We start from the raw sequence: 13,566 nt of genomic DNA on the forward strand, positions 1-13,566 counted from the left end.
ATATTTGAAATATGTTCATTTGGAAAGAAAGAGCCTGATCCCACAGTACAGTCTAGCACATTTAACATTAAATGCAAGTCTCAGAAAGTACTTCAGGAGTCCTGGGAATCAGATGCCCATCCCCCAGCAGACCACTGCCACAGCTCTGTCACCACTCTGAATATGAGTGGATATCATTATGTAGAGCATGCGGCCTGTCACCATGGAAACTGACGTGCATCACACCCATCATGTATGCCCGGCACACCCACTGGCAGACACGGCTGAAACTCACTTAGATGGTTGCCGGACAAAATTAAAGTGGAAGTTGCTCCAGGGCCTAATGGAGCAACCGAGATGAAGACAAGTGCAGAGACACAGAGAGATGCACAGGCTGGCAGAAAATGACAGGATGACTGAGAATTGCAAAAAATGCATGAGAATGGGGAGGGAAGGGATCTGAATTAACAGTGGAAGCTTCTGTCCACCCTGTCTGTGTGGTGATGAGTGTCTGATAGGTGTTCTCTCAGATCAGAGCAGAGACTGATTGACACTGGTCTGTCATCTCAAGCTCGCTCTGAAACAATGGCAAGTTTGCCAGGGTGACTGTTTTCTGATCCTGGCAATTCTTATATCTATCATATTATTTACAATTCATGACAGCTATATTTGCGGAGGAAAATGGATGGATGGATGGATGGATGGATGGATGGATGGACAGCTATATTTACTTCTGTGTTTAAGGCACTGCTGGTATCCGATGTCTCCCTTGGTTTAAAATAGTCTTTCCACAGTGTTAAAATACTGTTCATATGTAAAAATTGATAAAAAGATCCCACATTGAAAATATCACTTATGATCCATGCCATTGTTAAATACAGGATGACTTATCACTAGTGGAAAGTACAGTTTTGCAGGCCTGCTTCTACATTTTTATTTTCTTTTTTTTACAGCTCAATATACTTATTACTATTTATACTTCTGCTCCAGTACCGTTCAAAGGGAAATGTTGTACATTTTACTCCACTAAATTTATTTGATAACTTCAGCTACTTGCTGAAACAGCTGACACTGGGTGAGAGGCGGGATACACTGCGGACAGATCGCCAGTCTATCACAGGGCTGACACAGAGACAGACAACCACATACACCTACACTCACTCCTACAGGGGATTTAGAGTCACCAGTTAACCTAAGCTGCATGTCTTAGGACTGTGGGAGGAAGCCGAAGTACCTAGATAGAACCCACGCAGGCACTGGAAGAACATGCAAACTCCGCACAGAAAGGCATCTTGTTGGCCGGGGCTCGAAACCAGATCCTTCCTGTTCACATATGTATCAAATCAGTTATTTAAGTAGCCTCACATCAATATCATATCTGGTGACAGCCACATGGACACAATATGTGTAAGTGTGTTCTGACGTACACATGTTTTCAAATCTCACTGAGGCACTGCACACTTTATTTCCTGTGCAGTAGAGGGCCCCATTTCTTTTTTTGTTTTTCAGTTGCTTGAATTCTAGGACGATGAGAGGGTACAGTCCATGCATTACATTCAACATAAATGTGTAAACATTTACAGAATCTGACCTCAGTTTTCAGTAGTGCTTATATATATACTTATACAGAATACCTACAACAAGTCCAAAGATTGTACATATATAGATATAAGGAAACAAATAGTGCAATGGTATGTAAAAGTACAAAAAAATGCATAATTTGGTGTTGCAAAGATGTGTAATAAGTTACTTTCTATTCATATTGTACATCCTTTATATGAATTTATAAATGGGAAAGTATTTGTACAGTATATACACCAGTGTATGGTAAAACATGACCATGATGAACTCAATTATAAGGACATATGAGGATAAGCAGAACACTGTCTCTTTAATAAGAGCACTGGTCACAAACAGCTGTACACAATGCAGAAGTCTGATTAAACATGTATCAATCTCAGGTCGATAATTCCAGTCCAGGGTCAGAGCCAGCAAACTCGCACATCCAAGGTATCCACAAGAAGATTGGTCAGTAAGGGAAGTCCATCAATTGATGCACAGAATATAATCACAATCAGAAGGGTTAGGCAGTAATCGGTGGTCACAAGCCAATCTGGGGTCACAGCTGGAATAGCAGGTACAAGAAGTAATGCTGGAAAGTTTGAATATGAATTAGAACAATCTGGCAGCTTCCTGCCGGGAGGAAGTTGCTTATAAAGGGGTGTCAACAGGTGCAGATCATTACTACTGATTAGTGTAAAAAGTCCATAGCTGAGGTGAGACTGTAGACCGGAAGTTGTGTCAGAAGAGAAGCGTGTTACTGGAAGCAGAAGAGACTCATGACAAAATATAGGCATTCAGTCAAAATGTAATAAGACATGTATTTCTATGATGGCTAACTAATATTTATATAAATGAGAAGCAAATAAACTGCCTAAATGAAGGGTGAAAGAGTCAAACTTAGTAAAATAGGCAGTGGGTTTTCTAAATGTTTCTCTTTTTGCACAGCAGGGATGTTTTGTACTTTGTATAATTCACCCCAGGAGCACAGCCAAAGTTAACTTAAAAAAACACTGTGTGTCATTTTTACACAGAATAAACAATTTGATTCTTGATAATGTATGGTTTATTATTTCATAGAACTGGGGGTTTAAATTGACTTTTTAATTTACTTTTTTATATTTCAAATGTGTCACCCTTCTCTAAGTCTGTGTGAGGCAGCCTCACACAGACTCGGGGTGTAATGCCTGGCCACCCCATGCATAACTTTCTAGATCCACTCTTGAGCCTGCATCAGAACAAATTATTCAATATTCTTGTCTAAGACAAGACATGCCGTATATATCCATTTGTTTTATAGCATTTAAGTCTTCATAATTCATAGTAAAAGAAGTAGAAGCTAACTTATCTCATAATAAACTCCTTATTTTCATGTTTACACTCTGGATTTACAGTAATTATAGAGGTTTTTTGAAGAGGTTTTTAACAGAACATGAGATGATTTGCCAAGACAGTTTTACAGCGCATACAGTTTACAGCAGCTGGTATGATGCGCAATACAAATTCTGTTATTGCTCAACAGCATTTGTAGTTGTTGACAAAGTAGAGTAGAAAGATGAAGTCAGTAAGTTGGAGTCATAACCTCAATTATGTACTTTGTGAGCGGCTGAATGATTAAATATTCAGTCCAATCAAGTGGCTTCCTCCCACACAGTTTTCCTCTTACTCAGTTCTTCTATAAACTATAAACACCCACAGCCAGAAACACATGCTCTCAGCTTGGCCGTTGGACATAAACACAGTTATCTTTACCATAAATGGCAGATTTTCTGGCAATATTAAAACATTACTGATATAGTGATCAAATCACTAAATAAAAACTAAAATTCAAACAACAAACATCTGGCTGGTACTTGCTGACTCTTAGTATTGCATAATGTCTTGGAATTTGAAAAAGGGATGTGAAATCCAGTCCTATTTTTATTAACTTGCATGTAATTTGTTAATTTTCTGTTGCCTTTAGTTGAAAGAAAGATGTCAATGATCAGGCAGGCATTAGAAAATAAAATTGAACAGAGGTTACATCATTTTCCAAACCCTGCCTCGCCCTGCAGTACAGAAAAACCTCATGTTACAATCTCTGTATCTAACAAAACTGGGCTGACTCTAAATGTCCTGCCAGGAATGTTTCAACAGACAGGCACATAGCATTAAAAGCAGCGGTTTCATTGCTGGCTGCTTTGGTGGCATCACACAGTGCTATTAGAAAGCCAAGGCCTGGGACCACTCCCAGCATCAAACCCAGAGAATGGTTTGATTCCATCTCTTATGAGTTCTCCCTCAGTCTCCTTCCAAAGGCCCCGAATGTACTGGACAGCTGTGAAAACATTACATATACAGTAGAAAGTACATGCGAGGACCTGCGTGCTGTTTAATTTGTGAGAAGTTTTGAAACAAAGAATGGGGCGTGTTCAGGACTGAGTAATGGAGCAGCCTGCTCACAGCCTGGAAAAACCGTCAGAGGAGAAGCAAAAGCAGACAGGAAATGAGCTGGATAAGAGGAGCACGAGCCCAGTCACCCCCACGTCCAGACACTGGTTCTATACTTCATTACATCCCACTGAGACATAACTAATAGCAGCTGACAGACTTGTCGTCTGTTTTCTGCACTCAAAAGATGTTCAGTTTCCTATGATAAATTGGCGTCTACATGTCATTTAATGTGTTGTAATGTGAAGGATTTATGAAGTATGTGGTCATACACATATGAAGGACTGTTTAAAACACAAACATGTGACTAGGGTGTCAGTTCTAATAAATTATATGGTTGGACATAGGCATATTGCTTTAAAAGGTCATATTTATTCATTTTTTTCCATTCACCCCATTTAGTCATAATGATAATTTAGTTATTTGCTGTGGTTTCAAGATAATTACCACTGAGACTTCTGTTGTCATCTCAGTATAATGGAGATGAACAGAACTGGGTTTGTGGTGTTCAGAGTAAGGCTTTTTGAAACGGCTCTTTGCAGACACAATATATTGGTTAGTCAAGACAAGCCACAGACCTTACAGTAAACACTTTACAGTTTGTGTGTGTTCAGGAGAAAATAGTAGCTCATGATATTCTGCAGCAGGAAACCGGGCTATAGTATACACATGACTTCAAGTCACAAACTCCTTATATCATTGTTTTAATAAGCAGGAATTTTCTAATTACTACTGAATATTGGTTAAAAATCATTGTCATTAATTCTGGGCAGAATCAGTGCAGAACATTCTGTAGAAAAAATGTATTTACAGAACTGTTTGCTAAAGAACAGCTCTTTGAAAGAGAGACTTCATATTTTGAAGTTGCCAGTTTGTGCAATTCATTTCATGGTGCTAAGAATAATCAGAAGTGTGCTGTTTGTGCCAAAATAGTAATTTCCAGTAGGAATATTTTCAGCCTCCTGGTTTTTACTTCCATTAATGACCCTTCAGTCAACAGTGAAGTCAGTCACCTACCCACACATCACGACACGTATTTTATAAATAGCAACCTCGCATTTTAGATTTAGTCTGAGAAAATTGGAGCCACATTTTCAAAAAAATGTTTTAAAAATTATTTGATTACATGAAATTCTGTGAAGATACAGTAGCTTTCAGTGTTCATATTAAGAATGTGAGGTATTATATCATTTTAGGGTTAATAAGGTTGAGGGAAATACAGTGTAAATAAAATGCTCTTCAAATGACACAAATCAAACATTTATCATGTCCCTAAAACAACATACTGCTGTTCAATAATTACATGAACATAAATCCTAATTTGATTCATGTGATTCTCTTCAAGTTAAGATAAGTTTTAATCAGAATATACGGAGCGGAACAGAGCAGGGAAACAGCAAAAAGCAATTACAGCCATTCACAATTAACAATACATAATTAAGTTTAAAGAGAATCTGATGAACAGACCAGAGCTTACTGGTCCGGTCTGGGAGGATGCTGGCAGAAGACCAAATATCCTGTTCAAAAGCAGGAACAAGAACACTTTCGCCAAGGCACAACATTCGCTCATGCAAATGGGTCCCTTGTGACAAATAAGATCCAGAACTGCACTAAATGTGTCCTAAAAACTTTGATCTAGATCAGATATTGGTCATCTTTTAGGGCATGATAGGACATTATACTATGCATCTTACCTGAAAATTTCAGGGTTCCATCTTCATTACAGGCCAAATTATAGCAGAAAACGTTTTAAACGGGGTAATAAGTTGTACAGCTATCTGAATTGAAACTCCCCTGAAAAGCTGAACGTGTCAGCACAAGATGTGGAATGTTGTTGAATCAATACTGGTCTCGTTCTTTAATGATTAATGTCAACATGAAAATAAATAAATAAATATCCTGATAAACCCTGGCCATTAGTGGACTCCCATTGTTTGTAATAAAGATGTTGCATCACTACTTTTGTTCTATTGTTCAGATACGCATGTTTCCAAGAAAAGTGTCATGAATAGAAATACAGTACACTCACTGATATATAGACCAATCAACCATACAAATGACTAAAATGGATCATATATGACATCTGATTGTTATTATTTCAAAACAGCAAGAAAACAATGGATGAGACAAGGATTTTATCTCTTGCAGCACCAGTAAGTCTAATAACTTTGCCGGTCTTAGATTGCATCACAGATAACCTGCTATGACATATCATAGGAAATTGAGAATAGCTGAAAAGCTACAGCTGAAAGCAAACTGCTCACTTCAGGGCTTACACCTGCTGTAAGTCACTGGTTAGCAATCAGGTTACAGGCCTTTCTATAAAATATGATTAAGGGTTTACAAGCAATAATGGCTACACTTTTAATGTGTAATTACAGAATATTATGGCTTTATGTTTTGCCAGTATCTGAGTGTTTAGGACCAGCACAAAGTGGGAACTGAAATGAGTCATTGCACCATTAATTAAGGAAGATCTCAATCTAATTATAGCATGAATTTCAGGTCACTGACGTCCTCATTTTCATGCATTTACAGCATGTTAATCATGTGAATATGAGACACCAGATCAGATGTCACACATTATTGGCTGCTCTTAATAGCTTTTGTCTTTTCCAACCAATATGAACTTGTAAATGGCCTTTGGCTTAAATGACATTCTTGCTCTTCTGATGCATTGTGAAATTGTAATATTGCTCAAATTCCCATGTTATACATCTCAGTATGGTCTTTGAGATAAATGAAAATCTCAGTTCTTACATAAGAACTGATAATTACAGACTTGATGACATGTCCATTTTCTTATGTTATTAGTACACACACAGACGTTTGAACATAATATAGAAAGTCTCATGATGTTATTTGTCTATTATAAGCCTTAGTTTGGAATATTAGGGTAAGTCCAGAAAGAGATTGGAGCATCAATGCTAATATCACACTGAAGGCAATGGAATAAATAAATAAAAATAAAAAGGGATAAAAGATGAGCAACAGTGGCTGAAGAGTGTGCTATATCAAGATGATGCTGAAGGTGTGAATTGTTTGATTTATTGTCTTGAAATCTGCAACAGTTGAGAACCTTGCCAGCCATCTGTTTCTCCTCAAAACACCTGGTAACCTTCATCAAAGGGATAGCAAGCAAAAGCCAAGCCCAAACCAGCTCCCTATCCAGAAAAGCCGCTGTCCACCACAAGCCTTGTGCAGTAGGATTACATAGAGTTGTGTGGGTGATGCAGAGGCAGCTTCTGCAGCTGCAAGTGAGTCAAGCCTGGGGAAACAAAATGCATTCAAGAGTGACAAAAAAGAGAATTTTTATGGAACATGAGGGGTCAGGTTCTTAGGCTGAAGTTATGATTAGGTGGAAGGCAGTCCATGTTTTCTTAGCCTTGAAATTGAGCTTGAAATCCTAAAATGACTAAGAGCAGACATGGCAGCAGCAGCAACAGCAGCAGTGTGCCAGTTTAAATGTTACTCTTTAGTGCCAAGGTTTCTAGCTTTTACCAGGCATTCAGCCCAAAAACAGCACTACTGTAAGAAAAGCAAGGGAGTGCACTGATTGGGGGCATGTTGAGTCAGGTACGAGTGAAATGATAAAATATGAAATAGGAGAGCCAGTCTGAGTGACAGAGCAATTTATACAGGATTATCAGAAACCAAAATATGTCAGGGAGAAAAAGATTTTACACTGTTGTGGCCTGTCAACAAATTTGCAACATGCAATCAGAAACACCAGACCCGCATATTTATTAAAGATGTTGCCCCAAGAGCTTCCAACTGCCGAAGTAAGTGAGGGCCAGGGCCCATGCTCTGGATATTCTTAACAGTCAGATGAACAAGATAATCCAGGAGTGGCTGACATTATCAGTGAGAGGAGGCAATTCATTGCTGGTTTTAGCCTCTGTATGAGAAGCGTTGATGATACTGTTAATACAGAAAATGACTTGCCTTGTTTTTTATGTGGCTCAATACTGAGAACAAATTAAGAAAAATGAGAGAAATAGCTGGAATCACAACACAACATTTCAACACTGATAATACAGGAGCAAAATCCTTTAATACTGCTAACATAGGCTGGAATGTGGGTCTGCATACCTCTACAATCCCTGAGATCTTTAAACAATCATAAATCATTATGTAAGATGACAAATGCACAAGAGTGAGCTTACTAAGAGGGAAAAACAGGGCAAAAGTGAAGAGAGAAGAGACTGAAGTAGGAGTTTTTGGCTGACATCACTTTAACTACAGTTTCCTTTAAGAGATCAAGGCACAGGCAGACAGAGTAGAGAAAGGGAAGGGAGGGAACTGGCAACAGCGTAGCCAGGCATCTGGACACTTCTCATCTTATTCAGGAGGAATGGCTCGTCAGCCTACAAGGTAGGTGCTGTATAAGCCTCATTTACTTTATGTACTGTAAAATAGTTCACATAATAAATGATATATTGCCTCTTTTAAACACAGAATTGACAACAATGTATAAAAGCATGTTAAAGTGTATGAACATCTGTGAAGAAAACTGTTACACTAATGTGTTATACTGTAAATATATGTTAGGTTACAGCATATCTTTATATATACAGTAACATGATACAATGAGACAAATAATTCAGTGAGCAGTATCATGTTTGAGCATATTTATCATATTTTGCTGTCAAACATGTTGTATCTGCATTCCAATTGCCCACTTTCACCACTTTTATCTTTTAGTTACAGCAACCAAAACAAAATATTTTCCAGCAGCATTATTGATTCTTAATGATTGACAATACATTTAAAGGTATTCAACGACATGTGCTGAGTGTTATTTGAAACTGCTCTCAACTCTTACGTAATGGTTCACTGTGAATCAGAAGGGAAGCCCACCCAAGTAAGATGATATCTCATATCATGCAGAGAAAAATCAAATGCCCTCAAGGGAATTTGGAAGGAACAGAGCCGAGCCTGTTGCTCAGTAGTTGAACGTTGCCCTACTGCCTGATTCAGGTGTAACAGAATGTCAAAAGAACTTGTAATCATTTATTGGAAGGCAACTGTTGGGTGGTGTAATTTAATGTTGCAATGCAGCAGTCAGTAAATCCAGTCACATTTATTGCACGATATAGAAATTGATACATTAGTTCAATAGGTGTGTAGTTGGCACTCAAAGAGGTGAACTGATGATCAGCTATTTGCTGAGGTTCTGTGGTTCTTCTGGTTATACTCCTTACTCTCACTTTAAAGCTCACTGCTTGAAAATCACGAGCTGTACACGTAGCAATGTCTTCAGCACTGACTGACCCAGTGACTGTTGTGTTCAACTCTGCTCCTGTGGACACACAAAGGCCAAGTCAAGTAATAACCCTATAATACACATTTCCTCAGTGGGCGAGCTCCCAAACTTTTCATGACAGCAAATCACATAATTGTACCCAACAATTACAGACAGAAATGCACAAGAGATCCATTGATATGTCAGTGAACTGGCAGGAGATGAATAATGTCAACATTATATTGCACGTTTTATGCCCGTGTGTATTGTGGCAGTATATGTTTTGATGATTATATACTACTCTGTTGGTGCCACAGGATCTTAACAATACTAAACCAAAAACATTAACTTTTAACTTAGAATGCTGAGGGTCATTTTTATATTGTTCTTGTGACTTTTGTTTCTAAGCTAAGCTAACCAGCTGCTGGGTCCAACGTCCAGCACATTTAGTGTACAGACATCTACACTCTCAGCAAGAAGACAAATGAACATATTTAAATACATTTGTCTCAATGTCACTGTGTAACTGTCTTTGTTTTGTGTCCTGCTCAGCATCCCAGGCTTAAGCACCACAGCTTTATATGGAGCAACAAACCAAAACAGCACCAATGGCAGTACATGTCCTGATGTGGATGCCTGGGAGTGGGTCTACAATGGGTATCCAGTGTATATCCTGATCATCATTGTGCTGGGAATCACATTTAATGTGTTTGTACTGATGGTTTTCTGCCTCCACAAGAAGGCCTGCACTGTGGCTGAGATCTACTTGAGTAACCTGGCTGCTGCTGACCTTCTCCTGGTGTCCTGTTTACCTTTCTGGGCTGTCAACATATTCAATGGCTTCAACTGGCCCTTTGGTCTATTCCTGTGTAAAGTCGTCAACCTGGGCATTAAGATGAATGCCTCCTGCAGTGTCTACTTCCTTGTTCTGGTCAGCATAGATCGCTATGTGGCGCTGGTTCATACAATGTCCCTTGGCAGAATGCGTGGGCCAAAGTATGCAAAATTGGGTTGTCTCCTGATGTGGGGTCTCAGCTTGCTCCTGAGTGTCCCCACACTCGTCTTCAGGGATGTGAAATATTTCCCTCAGTATAGCGCTAATGCATGTTTTCTGAAGTACCCAAATAACACTGTAGAGCGGCTCTGTGATTGGTTGTTGGTCATCCTTAGCTTCATCATCCCTGTTTCATTTATCTCATTCTGCACTGTCAAAATTATTCTGGCTTTGAAAAACCAGCCAATAGAGAGGTTCAGTGGAGAGAGAACAGAGCACAAAGCCACCACCCTGATGCTGGCTGTACTTTTGGCATTTCTCATCTGTTGGGTACCATTCCATGTGGTCACTGCATTAGACCTGCTCCTAAGAGATGGCATCCTGGGGGGCTGTAACTTACTGAGAGTCCTTGAAATCTGCAACCAGATCTTCACCTACTTAGCCTTCTTCAACAGTGTTCTCAACCCCATACTGTATGTCATTGTAGGAAAGAACTTCCGGAAAAAGGTTAGGGAGCTCTTTAAGCAGTGGAAGGTTACTAGAAGAGCAACCTCTGAGTCAACACGCTCAAACCAGTCCACTACTCTAAAGACTACTCTATAATATATTGCTGTCAAAAGCACCATACCCACAAAAGCTGACTTTGAAAAAGATGACTATGGAAGACATTTAATGATTTTCTGAATATTATTTAAATGATAAGCTAAATGTATGTTGTTGTATAGCAATGGGGCCTAATCACCTTTGCTCAAATCAGTCTTTGATGAGACTACTTTTCAAAAAAATTAGCTCTCGCTTTAATAGCTTTTTGGAAATGTTACTTTTACTTTACGTATATGCAAGGCTTGAATATTCTGTCTTGGAGAGGCTGTTACAGAGTGCTAAGTGTGATCATCTGCACCAGCAAAGTGTCATACTGTCCATGCTAAATACTGCAAATATATATTACTTAACATAAGCTGGAAAAAACTAATAAATGAGAATAGTTTTTTTACACCTTCATAACAGTTACACCACATTCAGTAAACTGCAGTGCATGGTTGCTGTAAAATAATTTGATGAAGTTTTAATGTTCTATTCTCAACGGCATCTCTGATAGCTCATATTGTAAATGGTGCCAGTATTTGTTTTCCTTTGATCATAAATATCAAATAAAATGTATACATGGTTTTATGCTTGTCTCGCTGCATCTTCATAATGCAATTAAATGTTAAGTTAAGCAGCAAAACAGGACTGTAAGAAAGGCACAACAACTGCTTGCTAAGTGTTCTTTTGGTGTCTCTGACTCATTGGCTGCTGAGTTAAAAACAGGATTCTGTCCAAGACTTTCCAATGATGACACACAAACATGCTGTTTTTTGTTGGCTGTGCAGACAGTATAACATTTTGTCATTATACATTTCTCCCCACGCCATAATTTAATGGTCCATTGTTGATTTTATGTGGGCTGTGGGCAGGTACACCCCTTGATTGTCTCCAAAATAAAAGGCATATAGTGCCAAACAGGAAATATTTGTTAGTTTTCAGTCTTTACCACCATTACCAGGGCTAGAAATGGTTGTGGAACAAAAAACATGCAGGCAGACAAAACTGCCTCAAATGTGAGATGTACACCAAAAATACACAGTCTGACCTTGTTTTGCATATTTTTGTCAGCATTTTATGATTCTGCTACAATCCCTTTCACTCTCCTCTCTGACATCTGGAAAATATATATTATTCTTTGTGCAAATGTATTTATTGAATATGCATTTTTACATTTTTGCTGAGGACTTGTAAATATGTTTTGAGAGCTGTGCAGTTTTACAGTGAAAATTCTACTCTATTACAACCCCGTCCGAACAGAGTGCCTTCCGTAAACCTAAAACATTACAACTAATCCTAACTAAAGCAAACCTGCAAAACAGATATTATCAGACCCACTACAACAATGAAATAGGAGTAAGCAAACAAAAGGAAAACAAGCCGATCGCCACTGAAGCGGCTGCTTCTTCTGCTGCCAGGAGGAAAAAGAACGCCTCGGAGCAAAGTCCCACCCACTTTAAAATGAGCTGTGCATCAATGGCCAAATCTGGTACACCTGAGGTTGAAGCAGCAGAATACCAACCCACCCACAAAATCTCCACAGCAGTTTTTTACTTGTTTAAATGCTTTTCCAAACACAAAACAGCCATTATATTACATACATCACTTCAGATGCCATTTTGTGCTGATCCCTGGCACCTCCCTTCAACAAGATCATGCAAGTTGTGAACAGCAGCAGGCTGTGATTTCCTGAGTGCCAATGTATCCAAGTCACAGCAACAAATTATGACTGTATAATCATGTAATCATCTTGACCTGGCCTTACACCAAAGACAGCATAACTCAATTGGCCTTATTGTCTTTGTGTGTGTGTGTAATCATACTGTACATGTTTGTAAATCCTTGCAGGTATAAATAAGTGGCTTTTTTTTAAAAACCAGAGATTATCTGTTGCTAAGACTCCCTTCTTCTAAAGTGACATGTACATGCTGAGTGTTTGACCAACAAACCATTATCCACACTCCATTAAATCAATCATTTCTGCTACACATAGCAACACATACAATGAGCCACTGTTGACACAGTTAAAAGCTTTTACTAGAATATGTCACCCTTATTTTTTTACTTCTAAAACTGCTTTTACTGTGTAGCAGCTGTCACAGTGGTCCCTACCTCGGCAGTTGAGTGACTTATGGAGAGTGCCACAAGAGATGAGATGGTCTGCAACCAGACAGCTGCATGGGACTGGGTTTACACCATGCAGCCTGCTTACATGTCCATCATCTGCTTTCTTGGCGTGATAGGCAACTCCTTTGTGCTCTGCGTGTTCTGTCTCCAGAGGCGCCACAGCTCTGTGGCCGACATCTACCTGAGCAACCTAGCTGCGGCTGATCTCCTCATGGTTTTGTGTCTGCCATTTTGGGTGACAACCATTATCCACAAGTTCCACTGGAGGTTTGGGGAGCCCATGTGCCAGCTTATCAACATTGTCATTGGGATGAATTATTATTGCAGTGTGCTGTTCATAACAGCTGTGAGTGTGGACAGGTACTTGGCTCTTACCAGACCGCTGTCCCAGGGAAGAAAGAGACAAGCCTTCTGGGCACGTGGGATTTGCTTCAGTATTTGGATTGCTGGGATCTTGCTCAGCTTCCCTGCTCTCCTCTTCCGCTCTGTGGAATACTTCCCTGATTTGGGCATTTACGCGTGCTATGTAGCATACCCCCATCAAGGCTGGAGACTGCGCTACAATATGACTGTCAACATAGTAGGCTTTCTTATCCCTGTTCCTATTGTATCCTTCTGTAGTTACCACATGACTAAAGTTATTTGG

The 13,566-nt window shown here is 39.2% G+C and overlaps 2 protein-coding genes across 2 annotated transcripts in view; both read left to right on the plus strand.

The window, feature by feature from the left end:
- Nucleotides 1-8,251: 8,251 nt before the first annotated feature.
- On the plus strand, nt 8,252-11,304 carry LOC109955022 (B2 bradykinin receptor-like). The gene is made up of 2 exons (XM_020590780.1): nt 8,252-8,343; nt 9,767-11,304. Exons 1-2 carry the CDS (start codon nt 8,324-8,326, stop codon nt 10,809-10,811), a joined length of 1,065 nt encoding a protein of 354 aa, XP_020446436.1. The 5' UTR covers nt 8,252-8,323; the 3' UTR covers nt 10,812-11,304.
- A 1,016-nt stretch (nt 11,305-12,320) lies between these two features.
- The window catches only part of LOC109955128 (B2 bradykinin receptor-like), a gene marked incomplete at its 3' end in the record, with an annotated part of 1,567 nt that continues 321 nt past the window's right edge, over nt 12,321-13,566 (plus strand). Inside the window, exon 1 of the mRNA XM_020590974.1 lies at nt 12,321-13,541. Coding sequence (XP_020446630.1) covers nt 12,925-13,541 — 617 coding nt within the window. The remainder of the gene's footprint in view (nt 13,542-13,566) is intronic.

Source organism: Monopterus albus, unplaced genomic scaffold (genome assembly GCF_001952655.1).
Source record: "Monopterus albus unplaced genomic scaffold, M_albus_1.0 scaffold13.1, whole genome shotgun sequence".
Taxonomy (NCBI): Eukaryota; Metazoa; Chordata; class Actinopteri; order Synbranchiformes; family Synbranchidae; genus Monopterus; species Monopterus albus.

Bases quoted from the DNA above. Each gene is read 5' to 3' on its own strand.
- LOC109955022 (XM_020590780.1), top strand. From the start codon at position 8,324: ATGGCTCGTCAGCCTACAAG. The intron at 8,344-9,766 runs GTAGGTGCTGTA...TGTCCTGCTCAG, and splicing joins ATGGCTCGTCAGCCTACAAG to CATCCCAGGCTTAAGCACCA.